The sequence below is a fragment of the Neoarius graeffei genome, chromosome 6 (genome assembly GCF_027579695.1).
Source record: "Neoarius graeffei isolate fNeoGra1 chromosome 6, fNeoGra1.pri, whole genome shotgun sequence".
Taxonomy (NCBI): domain Eukaryota; kingdom Metazoa; phylum Chordata; class Actinopteri; order Siluriformes; family Ariidae; genus Neoarius; species Neoarius graeffei.
In genome coordinates, this window is record NC_083574.1 from 44,884,336 (window position 1) to 44,907,793 (window position 23,458).

The following is a 23,458-nucleotide window of genomic DNA, read 5'->3' on the forward strand; positions in this document are numbered from 1 at the left end:
GGGAACAAGTGTTTATAGCTGCTATAACTTCACTGCAAAAAATTGAAAACTGAATTTGAGGAGAAAATTACTGAATACTAGTGAAATTATCTTGCTGCATGGACAGATATTTTTACTTGATAAGACGTCTTAGAATAAGTTGGTTGCAATCTAGAACTAAGTTTAATCATCTCAGAATTGGTGTCTTGTATTCTTCTAATAGGAAATGCTAGATCGTTTCAACTTTTCACTTGCTAAGATATCATTTTTTGCAGTGTGTTCTGCAGCTGCTCCACAATATTAAATCTCATCTCATTATCTCTAGCCGCTTTATCCTTCTACAGGGTCGCAGGCAAGCTGGAGCCTATCCCAGCTGACTACGGGCGAAAGGCGGGGTACACCCTGGACAAGTCGCCAGGTCATCACAGGGATGACACATAGACACAGACAACCATTCACACTCACATTCACACCTACGGTCAATTTAGAGTCACCAGTTAACCTAACCTGCATGTCTTTGGACTGTGGGGGAAACCGGAGCACCCGGAGGAAACCCACGCGGACACGGGGAGAACATGCAAACTCCACACAGAAAGGCCCTCGCCGGCCCCGGGGCTCGAACCCAGGACCTTCTTGCTGTGAAGCGACAGCGCTAACCACTACACCACCGTGCCGCCCACAATATTAAATGTAAATAAAATTTTCTTCTTCTTCCGGCTGTTCCTGTTACGGGTCGCCACAGCAAATAATGTCCCTCCATCTCCTCCTGTCCTCTGTATCTTTTTCTGTAGCACCAACTGTCCTCATGTCCTCCTTCACCACATCCATAAGTCTCATCCTTGGTCTTCCTCTTTTCCTTCTACCTGGCAACTCCATCTCCAGCATTCTTTTCCTAATATACCCTGGATCTCTCCTCTGTATGACTCCAAACCATCTCAATCTCTCCTCTCTCACTTTGTCTCCAAGCCGTCCTACATGTCCTGTCCCTCTAATTTTGTCATTTCTAATCCTGTCCAACTTTGTCACTCCCAATGAAAATCTCAACATCTTCAACTCCGCTCCCTCCAGTTCAGCCTCCTGCCTTTCTGTCAGTGCCTCTGACTCCAAACCGTACACTGCAAGAAAATGAAAACTGAATTTGAGGAGAAAATTCCTTAATACTAGTGAAATTATCTTGCTGCATGGACAGATCATTTTATTTGACAAGACATCTTGGAATAAGTTGGTTACAATCTAGAAGTAGTTTTAATAATCTCAGAGTTGGTGTTTTGTATTCTTCAACACTGCAAAAATGATATCTTAACAAGTTAGAATATCTTGAATATCGTTGAAACGATCTAGTGTTTCCTATTAGAAGAATACAAGATGTCTTGTCAAGTAAAATTATCTGTCCATGCAGCAAGATAATTTCACTAGTATTAAGGAATTTTCTCCTCAAATTCAGTTTTCAGTTTTTTGCAGTGTACAACATCGCTGCTCTTACTACTGTCTTGTCCACTTTCCCTTCCACTCTTGCTAGAAACCTTCTGTCACAAATCACTCCTGACCCTCTCCTCCATCCATTCCAACCTGCTTGCAATCTCTTCTTCACTTCTCTTCCGTATTCACCATTACTTCGTACAGCTGACCCCAGATATTTGAACTCGGGCATTTTATTAAACACCAGAAATTTTATGAAAAGTGAATAAAATATGAATAGATTTAAAAGTATGAGTACTGTTAGCGTTGGAAATTGCTGTGGTATAAGAGGAATAAAACACTTTGGAGCATTCTGTTTTTGGAAACTAATCAACTTTCGGCTGGTAACAGATCACACCACTCCATTGTAGGCGAACTGCCTATAACAGCACGCCCCATTGTGTTTTATTCCTTATATTCTTTACAACACTAATTGTGCTATAAATTACAGAAAGTAAAAAAAAAAAAAAACTTTTTTATCAGCCACCAGGTAATTTCAAACATATAGTATAATGGACTAAAACATTACAGAATGCCACTTACAATGAAATTGTACATTATTTAAAAGAAATAGCAAATTGTTTTTCATTAGTGCCACTTTGGTATAGTTAAATTAAAAAACATGTTTACTATGGAGCCTTACACATGGTTAGAGGAGAAAAATTATTATTTTTAGCTTTATTAATCAGATACCAGCTGTTTATGGTTTCTTAAAGTCACAATGTTCAACGAGTTTACTAGAATTCAGCACATATAAGAGGATAAAGATTTGGGACACTTTTGCCTGCAGTGTGAATGGAGTCACTGTCGCTACACAAACTGAGATCAAAGGGTCGGTCATGTACACAGCAGTGTGTTATCAGTGCACCCAAGCCTGATACACACACACACACACACACACACACACACAGAGAGAGACACACACACATTTGTCTCACTATCCTTGTGAGGACCTTCCATTGACATAATTATTATTGCAGTTAATTAAAGGTAGACTGCCTTTCAGATTTTTCAAGTGTAGGTCATACAAAGAATTTTCCCTGACACCCAATTATTTTTGTTCAGTGGACTGAAAGCTACTGAATTCGAATCACAGACTTCCAATTTTATTCATTTTTTAAAAACAGAACAATTAATAAATTTAGGGCCACATGGCCCAAAATCCTCCGCTATTTTTTCCTGCTTCACCATGACCCAATTCAAGATACTACATCATGCATCATGTGTTGGGCTTCCCCGTTCACGCCAAGTATTGTGGGATACAAATTTGAAACAGGAGAGGAAACTGGAGGATGCAAATGAAATGTGAAAGACTGACTACAGTAACAGAAAGCGAGAAGAAAAGACATGTTGTGAAGGAAAGGAAATGCAGGACCAAACTAATAAATATCGGCAGTCAGCGAGCACCTCGGTGTGATCAGTTGTTTGTTTAGCGACAGAATGATGTAACTGTCAGTGCACGGTCAAGGTAAACCTGTAGATGGCAGTAATGCAACACTGTGGATGCCAGCTGTTGTAAAACCTAAAAGAAGAAGGAGGTAAACCTGCACATACACACGGACTTCCTCTGTCTGCCTGACTGCGCGAAGCAAGCAATGTTATGCACATTATTTGCTAGGAAATCCCCTCAAATTAAATAACTTCCCAGCCATAGAACGATCTGGGTTTTTTTTAGATATTGCAGAAATAAACACACAATGACCAAATTTCAGAGGGAACTAAATTTCACCGATTTTATGAAATCGAAAGGCCATATAGCTTTAATGATGTGCCTGCACCTAAACCTAACCCTAACTTTAACTTCAGTAATGAAAAGGATATTTTGGTTTTTTTTTTTTTTTTGTTTAAAAAAAATACAACAGCAATTTCCTTGTGGGGACCATCCAAATGTCCCCATAAGGTCGAAATTATCAGATTTTACTATCCTTGTGGGGACATCTGGTCCTCAGTAGTACATTTGATCCTCAGTAGTATATAAAAACACACACACACACACACACACACACACACACACACACACACAGAGGTGAACAGAGATAAATGAGACCCTCTATACTCATGTCAATGGCAATGACAAATGGCTGTGTAATGGTGACTGAATGTGACAGCTCTACTGTTTCCATCAAGACCTGGATGGATTGTCACCCTGTTCAAGACACGGTCACTTTGTGCGCACACACTTTTTGTGTAGTATATTCTTGGGTTTCATGTGACGTCACATATGCCTCATTAGTTATTCAGAACTTTATCTGGTGGTCTACCAAAGCTCAGTTGACAAAGCGTTTGTACGGAGAATGTGCATTGCTCGCATGAAAAATACCTTACGTTTGCGTTGTTTTAGGTTGTTCGAATCGATCAAACCGAGAAACTGATAAAAGATTCTTTTTTTATTTTGAACTAATAAAAAAGGGTGAACAAACACAGGATTTCACAAAAAGACGTAAAGAAAGGTGCCTTTTGAACCTCTCACTGAAATTGAAGGGAGTCAAGTCGAAGCGTGCTCGAGTTTGCAGTGATCACTGTGTGAAAGATTTGTATCTCCCTCTCAGCTATGTCCTTAGTGTTTTCCAAGTACTTTTCTTGCTATGTGTCGTTATTTTATGGTACTTTTTTTTAGTCACAAAGCGTCCCCAGCTGTTTCTTTGTTTACTCCTCACTCGATGGCCGCCATACTGCAAACAACGCATCTCACTTTCTTTAACAGGGTGTCCTCATGGTCTTTTCAATGAATCTTTCAGCAAGTGCACGCAATCAAAACAACCACGAATAATAAAGTCCATATGCATGAAGGTCACGACAAAATTCTTACCCAGCCATACAGTTACAATGCGCCGTGATCACTTCTCCGTCTTGTTTAAATAAGATCCAGGTCTTTAAAGGGGTTTCTGATGATCTTTGTGAATGATTTACCTGAGAGATAAGAGCCAACACAAGTGAGAATCAAGTGAACTGTTGTTTGTTTACACTTCAACTTGCAGTGCTTCGTTGTAAAGACGTGAACGGAAAGCTTAAAAAAAACACACTTACATGGGCAAAAACAATACAGGATTCATTTGGCAGTGACTTGATACTGAGGTCCTTTACCCAGCTACATACAAAAAAGTTATAAACCTCCGTACTCTTCCACGCTTTCATCTGTTTTGCGGTGTAGAAGGACGTCTGCAACACCAGATAGTTCGAGATGTCGGGGAACTCGACTGAAGGGTAGTTTTTGAGATCGTATGACAAATCCTTCTTTCCCAGACTGTAGGGGTCGATTCCATTGCACACAGCAATCTTCTGAATATATCTAAAGTGAGCAGTGGCTTCTAGATTACAAGCATACTCTGATAAGTTATCGCTAGTTGTTTGCACTACAGCAGCCATTTTGGTTTGGTTGACCACCAGCTTTTTTTACCAGAAGTGAAATCGCTAAGAAAAGTCATGTGATTGAAACCCAAGAATAACATCAGAACATATGCAGTGTTATCTATTATGGTAGTTTTATTGTTGGTGTTTGTTTTTACATTTTCCTTCCTGCATTCATATGTGATGGCTTTGTCCATCCACCTTCTGTCTATATGCTGGATCCAATACATGTCTGTTTTAAAAAATGAAAATATCGCCTAATTGCAGACCGAAATTTGTATTCTGACAAAAAGTTTAGCTCATTACTTGTTAAACTGTTTTTGTCCAGAAGGAAAGTGACAGAACGGTAATAAAATCTAATGCTATTTTAGGATGAATTCTTGTCCGTGTGAACAGCACGTGTTGTTTTTAACACACTTATCAGACGGCACTTTTCTCCTATTTGTCCATTTTCTCACCTGCCCAAAATGACACAAGAGTTTCTTAGTGGGCTGGATGACTGACATCTGTTTTTGTTGTGGGGAAGCTAATCTGCTGCAATGCTACAGCCCTAGAAAAGACCATAATACTATCAATCAACACTTCAACTTTAGAGAACACCTACCCCAAGTATTTGCTGGCTCGCTTCCTTGTAAGACCACATAAAGGCACCTTGAGCATAGTACTGTTCTTCTGACCTGTGATTGGAATCAAAAGTCCAGCAAAGCTCAAATGAACACCAATGAGTGCAGTGCATCTTAGTATGTTTAGCTAATCTGATAAAGGCTTCACACAGAATGGACTATAACTAAACCACAACCAAATCCAAGTAAGTGTCATAGAAACAAGCAGCAATGGCGAGCAGCATGCGGCAAGCGGACTCAAGGTCTGAGAAAAGATTCTAGAAGGTTTTTGTGCTAGATGCTTTGGTTCAGTTTATTCAACCAAGCCATGGCAAAACAAAGGAGATAGGTCTGGGGAAAGGAGCAGTGCCACAGTGAGTGGTCTTTGGAAACAATAGTGATCAGTACTTGGTTGTTGGAAACAATGATGATCAGTAACTGTTCATTGGGAACAGTGATTGGTAGTTGGGAAAATGGTTATTAGTCATTAGGGACAATGGTGATCAGTGATTGGTCATGGGAAACAATGGTGAACATTAACTAGTCTTTAGAAATAATAGTTATAGTTTACTACTGTCTGGAAACAGTGACTAGTCATTGGTAACAATGATGATAAGTGACTGGTCTTTGGAAACAATAGTGATCATCAAGTGGTCTTTGGAAATAATGGAAGAAGAAGCCTTTTTTATAACACATACACTCAAGCACAGTGAAATGCCTCCTCTGTATCTGAAGCAGCAAACACACACATACCAAAAGTAGTGGACAGCTATGCTACAGCACCCAGGGAGCAGTTGGGGGTTAGATGCCTTGCTCAAGGACATTTTAGCCATGATACAGAGGGAGGGGAAAGTGCTGTTCATTCACTCAACTCCCCTCACATTTTTCCTGCCAGTCCTGGGAACTGAACTGGTGACCCTTTGAGCCCAAGGCTGTTTCTTTGGAAACAATGGTGATCAGTAACTGTTGTTTGGAAATAATAGTTACCATTTACTGGTCTTTGGGAAACAATGGTGAATAGTGACTGGGCATTGGGAAAAATGGTGATCAGTGGATGGTCAATGAGAACAATAGTAAACACTGATTACTAACTGGGATCAATGGTGGGTCACTGGGAACAATTGTAATCAATAACTAGTCTTTGGAAACAAAGGTTATGTTACATTTCATTTAGCAAACACGTTTATCCAGAATACCCAGAGCAGCCTGGGGAGTAGGTGCCTTGCTCAAGGGCATGTCAGTCATTCCTGCTGGTCCAGGGAATTAAACCATCAACCTTTTGGTCCCAAAGCTGCTTCTCTAACCAATAGGCCATGGCTTCCCCCATGAGGTGTACCAAGCATAGGACAGTGAGCCATATCAAGTGTAAAACAGTTGCTAACATCTGCTCAAAAATTCACTAGATATTTCACCATTCTCTTTTTTAAATAAAGTTGCCAAATATAGAAACAAAATAATTACTTTGGTATCACTGAGGGAAAGCCATCTTACATACACAAAAAAAGATGACACAAGAAAAAGAATTTGGAAAAAAGATAGCCTGAACATTATGAGACATTGTAGATGAATAATAAAAGGGATGTACTGTAGATATGCCTATAACTGACACCCACTGAGCGAGAGAGAGAGTAAGACAGTCTGTGTTTTGCAGATGAATGATTCACAGTGTAAAACACACCTAGGAGTTGGCTCTTTGCTGAGTCGTGACCTCCACTTGTCTTTTCTCTTATGATGCCATTCACGGTAAGTGAATAAGTGATGTGGATTAGCGATTTGTGTGTGCATAGACGCTGAAAGCCTGTGTGGTAATTTCACAGTGGAAAGGCCCAGGTTCCTCCTGCAGACCTGCTGTGTGCGTGCTGACATTCGGGAGTTGCTTCATTATGCACTGCATGTGTTTGCTGACACTGTGGATGCCTCACTGGGTCAGGTCATTACTCTTTGGTATTTAGTGACATTGGAGAGCACTGTCTGTACTTCCTTATTATTTCCCACTAGGATTGGTGCACATGCACACCCATGCAATTAGGAAGGAGCACAATCACTGTATATAAATAGTTATAAATAGTAATGTTAGTTCTTACTCAGGCTTTAGTTCGAGGAGGGATTCTCAAATGCTTTATAGCAAGGGACACCTTTAAATGTAATATAAATTTCATAGACCCTCACTGAGCAGATTTATTCCATTATTAGAGCTGTCGAGCTTTCTATTTCAGAAATTCCTGCCAACAGATCATATGAGATCCAAGTTCACATTATTTATAGCCTACTTCTTTTTGAATCAGTGAGGTTTGGATCAGATCTCTTCAGTTCCAGTGAAACAGGAGAATTACTACAGGAACTCATGGAGGGTTGTGATTTCCACTACTGGAACAAAATTTGAAATATCACACGCCCCTTGCCTATGCTTCACGGACACCTGGGGGCCCCTGGACCCCACTTTGAGAAGCATAGGCGTAGAGGTCTGATCAGATATGATTTATTGGGTGAATCTGAAAATCATTACAATTATAAATAAAAGCAATATGTATGATACACATCTACTCACACCAAAAGAAATCAAATACAAACTTTAAGTTTTAAATATGAATGATAGTTTATTTATTTATTTATTTATTCATTTAGTTTGCTTGGACTTTAAGCCTCGGTCACAACCGGCCGTACGTGCTCCTACGGCCAGTCTACGTGCAAAAAACGCAAGAAACGCACGGAGGGCGCGCGTGTGACGTGCTGATTTTCGAGCTGTAGACTGGCCGCAGAGGTTCTTCGTCATGTCAAACAAACTCTACGGGCGCTTACGTTTTCTTCAGGTTGCAAGACAAACTTACGGCCAACGTGCGTCTTTCTCCATGAACAAAAAAAACGCAGCGATTTGGGAAACGCCAAAAATCGCATGGCCAAAAAATCGTACGTCCGGTTGTGACCTAGGCTTTAGATGAACTCCAACTTTCAATAAAGTTCAGGTGGTCCAGCATGAAATTTACTGAGGTTACTTTACACTAAATAAATTACTTATCTAGGTTGTTTACATGTTGGAAACAATATCTCTTTAATATTTTAATGAAAATATGTGCTTATGTTAACTTATTTGTATTAGCTTGCTTTTAAATAAACTAAATACCAGTGGATATCGGAAATGGTAGCTACAGAATTAGCTACTTAGGTAACAGATTTGAAAAATAAGTTGTTAAATTTAACTAACTAGCTAGCTAGCATTACACTGAGGAGTTGTTACTGGAATATGTAACAGCCAAACTGCTAGCTAGGTATTAAAAATAAGCTGTAACAGTGAGAAGCTTACATAATATTTATAGCTATATCATATTAGCGGTATCACATAATAGCTAAACATTATCTACATAACCTAGCTATCTAGCTCAACACTGTAACTTGGATTGTTCCTCAAGGAACATTTTTTAAGGATGATGTTCTGACTAGTCAGGCCATCAAGGGCGCCATGTCAGACACCACAAGACAAGCACAGCTGTGAATTTGACTTGAGGAGCCTAAATGAGAGCCCATGATTGCAATCAAACTGGAACAGCTACTCTGAAATGTTGGCTTTGAGTGGAGACTCACCCTGTTCTCCTCCTCCCGCAGGTCAGGCATGGTGCTGATGCACAGGCTGACGACAGTGACGGCCACCATCAGGACTGAGAAACAGGCAAACAACTTCCCCGGCAGACCTGACTGTGGGTTCTCCACCATGTCCCTGAGGTGGCTCATAAACCTGTGGTAGCATGTGTCATCCTGTGGAAGGCGCTGCTGAGAACTGTGCTTCCTGAACTCGTCCTGCTTGCGGCGCTCATGTTCGGCAACTTCCTCGAGACGCATGTACATTTTGCGCTTGCAGCAGCGCTCCATGCACGCTGTCTCTATTCCCCAGTAGGTCAGCTCATCATGCAGTGAGAGTGCACATGTCTCACGTAACATCCGCAGCTTACCTGCTGCTAGGAAATTTAAGATGACACGGAAGGCGCTGGGGCTGCGGTCAAAGAAGAACTCGTGGCGTGCCTCGTCATAGTCGTCACACACGCCAGCGATCTCCTCAGGGCTGCTGCATGAGCGCAGCCTGCCCAGGCGCGTCATTGGGAACTGCTCCAACGTGCTCCATGGCAGCGTGTAGCGGTTTCCCCCTACATTGATGAGTGCCTGTAGTGCATGATCCACTGATAGCAGGTCCTCAGGCCGACGCAAAAGGCGTGCACGCTGGTAATACACACCTTTGATTGTCTCTGTTTCAGGGATCTCAGTGAAGATGCGGTCCAAGCTACTGTCATCACTGACAGACAGGTTGCTAAAATCATGGTTGGTGTTGCTGATGATGGGCATGGTGACATTTAGATGTACAAGCTGGTCAACAGATGACGAGCCTTCTTCTTGAGAGGAGGTTAGCTGATGGGAATTTCTGCATTCATCCGAGAAACAGCACCAGGGCTCCCAGAGGATGTAGTATCATGGGGAATTTCTGCAGTAAGCCTCATTTAGTCACTGCAAGAGATGAATGGGAATTAAAAAAAAAAAACTAAAAAGTTCCTGTTAAAACACAAAATAGCTCGACTGAACTCAGAATACATCCGTAGACTTTATCTAACAATCTGAGCCATTTCTGGAGGTTTTATACAGTCTTATAAATGATATAAGACTAGTGTTGATCATAGAGAAACAATTTAGGACTTTTTTTTTCCACAAGGGTCCCAGGAACACAATGCAACACCATCACAAAAATGATCAAGTTTTAAAAAGTGCATTAGGAATGTCAGCATTATTGCGGATTCCAGAAGGATAAATAAAAACTAGAGCAAATATTCTTTATTACATTACGTAATTGAATTCAGATTCAAAGATCATGCAAATCCAGGTTGACAGCAGCAATCTAGAACACTCTCATTTATAGTAAATCTCAGGAAGGATGGAAAGCTGATTAAATAGTATCACATATATGTCAATGTGGGGGAAAAACATGAGCATCAAGGCTTAGAAACTGAGTGACCTGTGATGAAAAACACACACACACTGGCTTGCTATCTGTAGTTTAATTTGAAAATAAGTCTAAAATAATATGTTATCATATGGCACTGGGGTACTGATGTGCAGCAAACAATGTGCACCATTTAAGGGATTGAATTCTAACATGATGTGAATCCTAATAAACACACTGGGATTCAGTGTTCAGTTTGGACAGGGGAAGATGACAAGGGAATGTGTGGAAAGGGGAAACTGGATACAACCGTGAAAGAACGCAGCATATTATGTAAAGAGACTACTTTTCAGACAAAAAAAAAAGAATATAAAAAAATTAAAAATAGATTAAAAAAAAACATAATGAAGGCTGCAACGGTGGCACGGTGGTGTAGTGGTTAGCACTGTCGCCTCACAGCAAGAAAGTCCTGGGTTCAAGCCCAGCAGCCGACGAGGGCCTTTCTGTGTGGAGTTTGCATGTTCTCCCTGTGTCCGCGTGGGTTTCCTCCTGGTGCTCCGGTTTCCCCCACAGTCCAAAGACATGCAGGTTAGGCTAATTGGTGGCTCTAAATTGACCGTAGGTGTGAATGTGAGTGTGAATGGTTGTGTGTCTCTATGTGTCAGCCCTGCAATGATCTGGCGACTTGTCCAGGGTGTACCCTGCCTCTCGTCCATAGTCAGCTGAGATAGGCTGCAGCTTGCCTGCGACCCTGTACAGGATAAGCGGTTATGGATAATGGATGGATGGAACTTGGATAGAATTATCCTAATCTTTAATTTGGATGGAGTATTGTTCCAGCAGTACTAGGAGCACCATGTTCAGGACTAATAGAGTTGGTGAAATAATGGAAAAGTGATTCATTGTTGTTCTGATCTCCAATTTTAGAGCCGAGTTGTAAAATACGGTTGTGAAAAATGCGAGACCAACCTTTATATCTATACTGGAAAGAAGATAAAATTCTATCCCCTATATATACAGCCTATTTGAGGTAAAAAAAAAAAAAACTGCATATCAAAACTTAGGGGAAAAACAAAGAAAATAAAACAGGAATAAATTTTTTTAAATGGCCTATGTGTCCAGCCCTGCGATGACCTGGCGACTTGTCCAGGGTGTACCCCACCTCTCGCCCATAGTCAGCTGGGATAGGCTCCAGCTTGCCTGCGATCCTGTAGAACAGGATAAGCGGATACAGATAATGGATGGATGGATGAAGACTGCTGGGTTTTGCTCCAAAAATAAGAAGCAGGCGTGACAGAACGAACTGTTTCTGACTGCAAGATGCTCAGTAAAACTTACAGCTCCTTATAAAACTGCACACATTATACCTGAGATTACTATATATATATATATATATATATATATATATATATATATATATATATATATATATATATATTTTAAAGCAAAGTGTGGGGACACCCAATACTGACTTTGTTTCATTTATTACTGTTTAAATATCAAAGCGTTTAATTTCATTCGTTTTGCTCTCTAAAGAAGTCTTTGCATGCACCTAAGACTTCTGCACAGTAGCTCATACAGTCAGACAAACCGGTATGGTGCAGTAAGCTCTAACCAGATCTACTGTACTTTATTGTTACTGAGGTTGCATGAAAGCATGCTTGAAAGCAAACTGATTAATCTTATGCACTCAGAAATGAAGGAAAAACTGTCAGCGGACTCCTTTGTCTACCTTTAGTATATCTATGACATGGCAATGTAGCTTTAAGATGCATCCTTGGATCTTAATTGCACTTTTTTGTAATTAGTTTTACATGCATGCACCATTCTATAAAAAGACACCCAGTGAAAGTATGTACACTTGATATGTAGACTGATAAGGAGTGGTATAGTTCCCCCCCCCCCCCCCAAGAAAGTATAAAAACAGGCTATTTGACAGCTCAGATGTCCCAAATGACATGTGCATGTATATTATAAGGCATGACAGAGATCTATACTAAATGACATGTGCATGTATATTATAAGGCATGACAGAGATCTATACTAAATGACATGTGCATGTATATTATAAGGCATGACAGAGATCTATACTAAATGACATGTGCATGTATATTATAAGGCATGACAGAGATCTATACTAAATGACATGTGCATGTATATTATAAGGCATGACAGAGATGTATACTAAAACAATGAGAGAATAATCTGAGATGAAAACTCTGAAGCTGCTTACCACTGAGCCGGATCTCACTTTTTTCCCCTTTTTAAGTTTAGTTAAAAGCTTCACAGCTCACATCAAAAGCAGACTGTTTCCATTCCTGCTGCTGAAAAACGGCTCCCTGCAGCGTGGAAAAGCACGAGACCGGACACTGATGGTCCCGCGCGCTCTGTACCGCAGCCTCAAAGAGCGCTCGTGGGGTTGGAGGAAAGCCTGCGGTTGCGCATGCGGGTGCGCGCGCGCCCGTCGTCCCAGCCTGGGAGTCAGTGTTCAGAGAGAGAGAGAGAGAGAGAGAGAGAACTACCGGTAGTTTGCAGATGGGATGTCGCTGCTTGCTGTGGGTTCGCACTCCTCGTCCTGTCTGCGTTACACCTGTCGAGAGAGAGAGAGAGGCGTTTCTTTCCCAGGATAAGTCAAGTTTTACGCGTGAATGACGTTTGCTGACTGCAGACTGCACCATCACCATCTGCTTTAAAGAATAACAGAGTATAAGAAGCGGTGGGACTGGAAACATGGGTTGCCAGATTGGGACCATATACAACGTTATAAATGTACTGGGGTGTAGTGGTTAGCACTGTCGCCTCACAGCAAGAAGGTCCTGGGTTCGAACCTTGTGGCCTCCTGGAGTCTTTGTGTGAGGAGTTTGCATGTTCTCCTCATGCCTGGGTGGGTTTCCTCCCACAGTCAAATTCCTCTCACACAAATCAGGTGGGGGCAGCACGGTGGTGTAGTGGTTAGCGCTGTCGCCTCACAGCAAGAAGGTCCGGGTTCGAATCCCGTGGCCGACGAGGGCCTTTCTGTGTGGAGTTTGCATGTTGTCTGCATGGGTTTACTCTGGTTTCCCCCACAGTCCAAAGACATGCAGGTTAGGTTAACTGGTGACTCTAAAGTGAGTGTGAATGGTTGTCTATTGGCCATTTTCCACTACCCTTTTTCAGCCCGACACAGCTCGCGTTTCGACTACCAAAAAACAGCACGCCTCAGCTCGCTTCAGCCCTGCTTAGCCCCTAAAACTCGCACCGTTTTGGAGTGGGGCTGAAGCGAGCCAAACCGAGCCGAGTGAGGCTGGGGGCGTGAGCAGACACTCCCCTGTGCACTGATTGGTGAGGAGGAGTGTCCTCACATGCCCACACACGCCCCGCGAGCACGCTGGGATCTGTAAACACCGTGAACCCGGAAGAAGAAGAATTACGAATTACGAGAATTTCTGAAGCCTTATGCGCCTCGCCTCATCTATACGCTCTTGCCAGTATCTGTTGGCGTTGTCGGTGACAACAAGCCACAGCACCAAGACCAGCAACACTAACGACTCCATGTCCTCCATGTTTATTGTTTACTATTCGGGTTGTGAGACTACCGCTTAAAAGCTCACTGATGTCACTGTTTGCGCTGCTTAACGACATCACGTGACGTCCACCCACTTTCGCTAACTCCACCCAATGTGTCCACCCACTTCCAGCCAGCACGGTTCAGCGCGGTTGTAGTCGAAATGCAACTCCAACAGCCCCACTCAGCTCGACTCAGCACGGCACGGCTCAGCCCGACTCAGCCGCGTTTGTAGTGGAAAAGCGGCATTTGTGTCAGCCCTGTGATGACCTGGCAACTTGTCCAGGGTGTACCCCGCCTTTCACCCGTAGTCAGCTGGGATAGGCTCCAGCTTGCCTGCAACCCTGTAGAACAGGATAAAGCGGCTAGAGATAATGAGAATGAGACAAATCAGGCGGCACGGTGATGTGGTGGTTATCACTGCTGCCTCACAGTAAGTAGATCCTGGGTTTGAACCTTGTGGCCTCCTGGGGCCTTTCTGTGTGGAGTTTGGATGTTCTCCCCATGTCTGCGTGGGTTTCCTCCGGGTGCTCCAGTTTCCTGTACAGTCCAAAGACATGCAGGTCAGGCTAATTGGTGGTTCTAAATTGACCGTAGGTGTGAATGTGAGTGTGAATGGTTGTTTGTCTATGTAGCAGCCCTGCAATGATCTGGCGACTTTTCCAGGGTGTACCCCGCCTCTTGCCCATAGTCGGCTGGGATAGGCTCCAGCTTGCATGCGACCCTGTAGGACAGGATAAGCGGCTACAGATTAGATTAGATTAGATTAGGTAAAACTTTATTGATCCCTTTGGGAGGGTTCCCTCAGGGAAATAAAGATTCCAGCAGCATCATTACAGATAAACAGAAAAAAGAAATAGAGAAAAACTTCTAGATAAATTAAAATAAATTAAGTATTTACATATACAAACATAAAAAGAATAAGATATGGGGAAGAGAGGAAGGGGGAGAGAGAGGAGAAAAAAGGGAGATATTGCACTTTATATTGCACATTGTCTGGTATTGCTTATTGTTAGGCTAGGCTATGGCTCCTTCCCGTCCTCTGTCCTCCTGTTAACCTTCCTCCCCCCCAGAGAAGAGTTGTACAGTCTGATGGCATGAGTGACAAAGGAGTTTTTGAGTCTGTTCGTCCTGCACTTGGGAAGGAGCATTCTGTCACTGAACAGGCTCCTCTGGTTGCTGATGATGGTATGCAGAGGGTGATTGGCATCATCCATGATGTTTAATAGTTTGCCCATAGTCCTCTTCTCCGCCACTGTCACCAGAGAGTCCAGCTTCATGCCGACCACAGAGCTGGCCCGCCTGATCAGTTTGTCCAGCCTGTATGTGTCCTTCTTGGATGTGCTGCCCCCCCAGCACACCACAGTGTAAAACAGGACACTGGCGACCACAGACTGATAGAAAATCCACAGGCGTTTCCTGCAGATGTTAAAGGACCACAGCCAGGGGCGCAGATAGGATTTTTGAACTGGCGGGGACTGAGCTGTCAGCAAATGATTCCATTTTGTGTATATATGTATGTATGCGTGTATATATAATATACACACACACACACATACACACACACACACTGCCGTTCAAAAGTTTGGGGTCACTTTGAAATGTCCTTATTTTTGAAAGAAAAGCACTGTTCTTTTCAATGAAGATCACTTTAAACTAATCAGAAATACACTCTATAGGGGAGAGCGGGGTAAGATGAGCCACTTTTTACATTTTTCATCATAACTACATGTTAAAGCCATTTTTGCTTCCAGTCTACACACCATACCAAATTTCAAAGTGTACTGTTACTATATGAGCAAAAAATAATTGATAAGCTCTTATGGTTAGAGTGATATTACCTCTTGAAAAAAAATGTCAAGTGGCTCAACCTACCCCATGCATGGGGTAAGATGAGCCACTGTGTGGGGTAAATTGAGCCAACACAAAACATGTTAGGTTAACAAAGTAAACAACTTTTATTATTAGAAATGCAATCAATGAATCAAGTCAAGTCAATCAAGTGGGGGATAGGGCCGTTGCATAGAGAAGGGGAGATGAAGAGAGAGGTGATAGAATGAGATGGGATAGGGAGGGATAGATAGATGGATAGAGAGAGATATGCGTAGATCATGCACATCATGCGAATCATGCACACCTGTAATAACAGAGGGCATTATTTTATTTATTAAAAACCTTTTAAACATATTATTTATATTAACATGTTATTTATTTGTTTGTTTATTTTTTGTTGTTGTTGTTGTTGTCATATATGACCAGTAAATGTGAAAACTTAAGTGTCATCCATATTGGGTAAGCTCAGCCACCAATGGGGTAAGTTGAGCCAGTGGCTCAACTTGCCCCACATCTAATGGCTCATCTTACCCCGTGGCCACCATTTTGTAGAAAAATGCTAATAAAGGGGATTAGGCTAATCAAAATTATTTTTATTAGCATTCATATCATAGCTTAGAAAGCCACTAACTTAACCCTAATGTGTCTAAATATTATTCTACTTTTGTCTTCTCTAAATCATCTTCACTGTGGACAAACATGGAATTGACTTAGAAAGCACAAAAACACATTTTTATAAATATCTCCCTCACCTAGTTTGACATGTGGTGCTCCTCTCCACAAGTGTAAGTAAATGGTCCCGCCCCCCTTTGAATGTGGTCACATGGTCACATTTGTTTACTGTTTCTTAGAAACAGGGGGTGGCTCATCTTACCCCCTGGCTCATCTTACCCCGCTCTCCCCTACATTGCTAATGTGGTAAATGACTATTCTAGCTGCAAATGTGTGGTTTTTGGTGCAATATCTCCATAGGTGTATAGAGGCCCATTTCCAGCAACTCTCACTCCAGTGTTCTAATGGTACAATGTGTTTGCTCATTGCCTCAGAAGGCTAATGGATGATTAGAAAACCCTTGTACAATCATGTTAGCACAGCTGAAAACAGTTGAGCTCTTTAGAGAAGCTATAAAACTGACCTTCCTTTGAGCAGATTGAGTTTCTGGAGCATCACATTTGTGGGGTCGATTAAATGCTCAAAATGGCCAGAAAAAGGTCTTGACTATATTTTCTATTCATTTTACAACTTATGGTGGTAAATAAAAGTGTGACTTTTCATGGAAAACACAAAATTGTCTGGGTGACCCCAAACTTTTGAACGGTAGTGTGTATACATGTTATTTCACCTCCCTCACTGCCATCACCAGGAACTACCTGCAGGCCAGGACAATGATAACATTTTAACATAGCCTATGGAAAAACAAAGTTTACATATTATCATCACGCACAGAAATTGCAAAACTGCAAAACTAGTTTTAAAACCGCTAAGCTCCAACTGTTAAACATAGCGAGAGGCTGGGCTACGTGTGTGTGTGTAAAGTGTAAACCAGTGCATCCTGACTTTCTAACTATGCCTGTGTGTTGCGTGAGCGGCAGTCAGTCAACAACTCTTCGCAAAGTTTCCTTATGAAACAATATGCTCGCTGAAATTATGGCAGGGAACGCCAGATTAAACATTAAAACTGCCTTCTGAGCACTGTATCTACAGGCTGCCACCGAAAGAAGGAGGCTACCAGAAAGGCATCTCTACTCCATACGATTTTACTTTCACTACGACATTACTTTGAACAGACTATCAAAAAATTGCAAGGTGATATGATAAAGTAAGGCACAGTTTACTTACAGTCGTTTTTTTTTTTTTGAAAAAGTGATGCAATTGTTTTCTGCCTTTTGGCACCCTTCATCATGCCGTGTTGGGGTCCTGAACTAGGAGGAGCTGTCCCCAATATGCCTGTCAAACTTGTTGTGGGTAACCATAGCAACCAAGCTCGAGCTCGCAACCTGTGCAGTCTGCGCAGTTGCAACTATGTATGTACTGCTGTGCACCTCAATAAACCGAATGGTAATTAGTCTTTTGATTTTTCCGTGAGGTTTGCCTTATGCAAAGAAAGACAGCATAGACGTTTTTTCCTCCCTATATGTGGGGGGGACCGAACGAGGTGAATTTAAATCTGGGTGGGACGAATCCCCCCGTCCCCCCCTCTATCTGCACCCGTGACCGCAGCCTCCTAAGGAAGTATAGCCTGCTCTGTCCCCTCCTGTATAAGTGATTGGTGTTGCAAGTCCAGTCCAGCTTGCTGTCCAGCCTCAGCCCGAGGTACTTGTAGGAATCCACAGCCTCCACCTCAACTCCCTTGATCAGAACTGGTCGTGACCTTGGTCTGGACCTCCCAAAGTCAGTGACCAACTCCTTGGTCTTCGATTTGTTGAGCTGCAGATGGTTCCTGTTGCACCACAGAGCAAAGTCCCTCACCAGGCTCCTATACTCCTCCTCTCTGTCGTCACTGATACACCCAATGATGGCTGTGTCATCGGCAAACTTCTGAATGTAACACAGCTCTGAGTTGTAGCAGAAGTCCGCGGTGTACAGGGTGAAGAGAAGAGGGGCCAGCACCATGCCCTGGGGTGCTCCAGTGCTGCTAATCACAGTGTCAGACATGATGTCCTTCAGCCTGACATACTGCAGCCTGTTAGTGAGGTAGCTGGAGATCCAGGTGACCAGGCAGGGGTCCACTCGCATCCTGTTCAGTTTGTCCTGAAGCAAAAGGGGCTGGATGGTGTTGAAGGCACTCGAGAAGTCCAAGAAGAGGATCCTCACTGTGCCATTTCCCTTATCCAGATGCGAGTGGGCTCAGTGTAGCAGGTAGAGGATGGCGTCTTCCACACCAACACCTGCCCGGTACGTAAACTGCAGACAGTCCTGGGCATGTTGTACCTGGGGTCTGAGGAGGCTGAGGAAGAGCCGCTCCAACGTCTTCATCAGATGTGAAGTGAGTGCCACTGGTTGGAAGTCGTTCAGCTCGCTGGGCCGATTCTTTTTGGGAACTGGAACGATACATGATGTTTTTGAGAGGGTGGGCACTCTCCCCAGCTGCAGGCTGAGGTTGAAGATGCATTGGAGTGGTTCACCCAGTTCAGCAGCGCAGGTCTTCAGTAGTCGGGGACACACCTTGTCCGGGCCTGCTGCTTTCCTGGGGTGAAGCTTCCTCAGTTGACCTCTGACCTGGTCTGCAGTAATGCATGGAGGAGTCTGTGTTGAGGTGGGGGAGGAGGGGGCTGCTATGATGACTGGGGGGAGGTGTGTTGAGGGAAGAAGGAGAGATGGCTGCAGTGAGGGGGAGGGTGGGGGGGACGTGGGCTGGTTGAACCGGTTGAAGAAGTTATTCAACTCGTTCGCCCTCTCCACTGTCCCCTCAATGACTCTGGTCTTTATATTGTGGCCTGTAATGGTTTTCACACCTTCCCAGACCTCCCTCATGCTGTTCTCCTTCAGCTTCTGCTCCACCTTTCTCCTGTAGCTGTCCTTAGCTTCCCTCATGCAGCGTTTCACCTCCTGCTGTGCTGCTTTCATCGCCTTCCTGTCCCTGCTCCTGAAGGCGGCTTTCTTCCTGTTGAGGACAGCTTTGACTTCCTGTGTTACCCATGGCTTGTTGTTAGGGTAACACCGTACAGTCTTAGCAGGGGAGACCACATCTGCACAGAAGTTGAGGTAATCCGTCAGACAGTGTGTCAGCCCCTCTATGTCCTCACAGTGTGGGCTAAGCAGCACATCCCAGTCCGTGATGTCATAGCAGTCTCTGAGGGCATTTTCCATTTCAGGGGACCACCTCCTGATGGAGCTAGTTGTTGCAGGCTGCCTTTGAACCAGGGGGGTGTACTTCGGCTGTAGAAGAACCAGGTTGTGGTCAGACTTCCCTAGTGGGGGGAGGGGTATGACTCTGTATGCATCCCTCACATTAGCATACAGCAAGTCAATTGTCCTGTTGTTCCTTGTTGGACAATCCACAGCCTGGTAAAAAGCAGCCAAAGTAGAGTCCAAAGTAGCATGATTAAAGTCCCCAGAAATGATGATAAATGCCTCAGGGTGCTGTGTCTGCAGCCTTACTGTGACAGAGTGAATCCTCTCACATGCAGCAGCTGCATCTGTCCTCAGAGGGATGCAAACACAGATGGTGATCACGTGGCTGAACTCCCTTGGCAGATAATATGGCCGCAGGCTAACGGCTAGCAGCTCCAAGTCCGGGCAACATAAAACTGTCTTTACGGAGATATGTCCCGGGTTACACCAGCGGCTGTTAACATAAATGATGAGTCCCCCACCTTTGCTTTTCCTGCATGTGTTAGTGTCTCTGTTGGCTCTCACAGCAGTGAATCCCCACAGGTCCACGTTAGCATCTGGTACAAGGCGTGTTAGTCATGTCTCCGTAAAGATAAAAAGGCTGCTCTCCCGATAAATCCGCTGGTTGTTCAGTGCGGATAGCTTATCGACTTTATTTGGCAGCGAGTTCACATTCACCATGATAACGGAGGGAATAGATGGTTTGTAGCGCCACCGGTTGTCCGCTAACCTAGCCTTTAGCTTAGCTCCAGCTTTGCAGCTCCTGGGTTTCCTCCTCAACTCGGCCGGGATGGGGTGTCGTATCCCGGCTCGTCCCATTGTTTTCAGGGCCAGCAGCTCCTCTCTCGAATAAGTGAGAAAACTGGGTCCTGGTTGCGTGTTAAAGTTAAAAATATCCATGTGATATAAGTAAAACACACTATGTCTTCATAAGAAGAGCAAAAAAGTTTTAAAAAAGGTGGAAAAAAGAGATTTAAAGAGCTAAAACCTACAGAGCTACTGGAGAGGCAGCCGTCTCACACAGCGCCCAATCACTAACCTAGATAATGAATGGATGGATAGATATACTGCTTTTTCTGAGAACAGTGGTTATGGATCACTCACAACCCGCCGTACGTGCTACTATGGACGGTCTATGGCAGGGGTGTCAAACCTGATCCATAAAGGGCCATGTGGCTGCAGGTTTTCATTCCAGCCATGCAGCAGCACCCTGATTTGGCTTATTCAATCAACTGACACACCCACCCTTTAATCAAGGGTGGGTGTGGCTGCAAGTATTTGACTGTGTGAAGACAGTTCAGTTGATTGAATGAGCCAAGTCAGGTGTGCTGCTGCATGGCTGGAATGAAAACCTGCAGCCACAAGGCCCTTTATGGATCAGGTTTGACACCCCTGGTCTATGGTAAAAAATTTGGCAAAACCATGCTTGAAACTTGGGCAACACTTGCGTGTGTTCAGTGCCATAGAAGGTCGCAGACTGGCCATGGAGACTTTTGGTCCTGCACATGCAAATTCTACAGGTCTTGCAAAAAATCAAGAACAAATACATTAGGTACGGGGCCCGTACTCCTTTTGTACGCCTGGACCAAGTCAGCAGCAAGGCTAGTGGGGGCTTTGCGATGACAGTAAAGGCTCACTCACAACCCACCATACGTGCTGTTACGGGCAGTCTACGGTAAAAAAATTGGCAAAAACCATGCTTGAGACTTGCATGACACTTGCATGTGTTCAGTGCTGTAGAAGGTCGCAGACTGGCCGTGGAGACTTTTAGTCCTCATCTCATTATCTCTAGCCGCTTTATCCTGTTCTATAGGGTCACAGGCAAGCTGGAGCCTGTAGAACAGCTCCCAGCTGACTACGGGCGAAAGGCGGGGTACACCCTGGACAAGTCACCAGGTCATCACAGGGCTGACACATAGACACAGACAACCATTCACACTCACACCTACGGTCAATTTAGAGTCACCAGTTAACCTAACCTGCATGTCTTTGGACTGTGGGGGAAACCGGAGCACCCGGAGGAAACCCACGCAAACATGGGGAGAACATGCAAACTCCGCACAGAAAGGCCCTCGCCGGCCACTGGGCTCGAACCCAGACCTTCTTGCTGTGAGGTGACAGCGTTAACCACTACACCACCGTGCCGCCCGACTTTTGGTCCTACACATGCAAATTCTATGGGTCTTGCGAAAAATCAAGAACGCGTACACTACGTACGGGACCTGTACTCCTTTTGTACGCCTGAACCAAGTCAGCAGCACAGCTAATAGGGGCTTTGCAATGACAGTAAAGGCTCACTCATAACCCGCCGTACGTGCTGCTACGGGTGGTCCACTGTAAAAAATTTGGCAAAAACCATGCTTGAGACTTGCATGACACTTGCGTGTGTTCAGTGCCATAGAAGGTCGCAGACTGGCCGTGCAGATTTTTGGTCCTGCACATGCAAATTGTGCGGGTCTTGCGAAAAATCAAGAACGCATAGCTTAAGTATGGGGCCCATACTCCTTTTGTACGCCTGAACCAAGTCAGCAGCACAGCTAGTAGGGGCTTTGCGATGACACTAAGACGCACGAGTGATGCACGGTCATTGTATGAGTGACGTGGCTCACAAGTACTCCACACTTGCTATTTGTGTGGCCCTCCCAAGACAAAAGTACATCTCACTTTCTACCCCTATGTGTGGCATGCATGCAGCGCACGCAACCCATACGCAAGACGAGGGGCAAGACTCTGGGTATATATCTTGGGGGAGGAACCAAGGAACTGATTATGTAGCATGTAGCATTGTAGAAGGGAAGAAGATGGCTGTCGCCATATTGCCGCAATGACTGAGGGAGTTGGACCTTTAAAGGCACATGATAGAAGCTGAGGAGCAGTACGAAGCGATATTGGCTTTGCTAATACAGGAAAACCGATGTCAGAACACAAGGCGGCAGAGGCGGTGGCCTTTGTCCCATCTTTTCCCAATCACTTCCTCTCTCTTATCCTCTGCTGAATGTAACCTGTACTTCACAAGTACTTTGCCCGTACTCCTCCCCCAAACTTTCCCCCGGGTTCACCGAGACCCTACAGCATGGCTGCGAGCTACCAAACCCTGTTACCCGTGTGTGTCCAAAACACTTACGGTGGGTTGTGAGTGTGGCATTATAAATGTACTGCTTTTTCTCAGAACAGTGGTTATGGCTCACTCACAACCCGCTGTATGTGCTACTACGGGCGGTCTACAGTAAAAAATTTGGCAAAATTGTGCTTGAGACTTGCGCGACACTTGCATGTGTTCAATGCCATAAAAGGTCGCAGACCGTTCGTGGAGACTTTTGCTCCTACACATGCAAATTCTACAGGTCTTGTGAAAAATCAAGAACACGTACACTACATACGGGACCCGTACTCCTTTTGTACGCCTGAACTGAGTCAGCAGCACGGCTAGTAGGGGCTTTGCGATGAGAGTAAGACGTATGAGTGATGCACGGTCATTGTATGAGTGACATGCCTCAGAAGTACTACACAAGTACTCCTCACTTGCTATTTGTGCAGCCCCCAAGACAGAAGTACATCTCACTTTCTACCTCTATGTGTGGCATGCACACAGTGCATGCAACCCGTATGCGACACGGGGAGCAAGATTCCATCCATTATCTGTAGCCACTTATCCTGTTCTACAGGATCGCAGGCAAGCTGGAGCCTATCCCAGCTGACTATGGGTGAGAGGTGGGGTACACCCTGGATAAGTCACCAGGTTATCGCAGGGCTGACACATAGACAAGCAACCACTCACATTCGCACCTACGGTCAATTTAGAGCCACCAATTAGCCTAACCTGCATGTCTTTGGACTGTGGGGGAAACCAGAGCACCCAGAGGAAACCCATGCAGACATGGGGAGAACATGCAAACTCCACACAGAAAGGCCCTCATCGGCCGCTGGGCTCGAACCCAG

The 23,458-nt window shown here is 44.1% G+C and overlaps 1 protein-coding gene across 1 annotated transcript in view; it reads right to left on the reverse strand.

Annotated features, from left to right (window-relative positions):
- The window catches only part of kcng4a (potassium voltage-gated channel, subfamily G, member 4a), a 75,973-nt gene extending 66,254 nt beyond the window's left edge, over positions 1–9,719 (reverse strand). Inside the window, exon 1 of the mRNA XM_060922918.1 lies at positions 8,967–9,719. Within this exon, the coding sequence (XP_060778901.1) occupies positions 8,967–9,719 (753 nt within the window). The remainder of the gene's footprint in view (positions 1–8,966) is intronic.
- Positions 9,720–23,458: the final 13,739 nt, after the last annotated feature.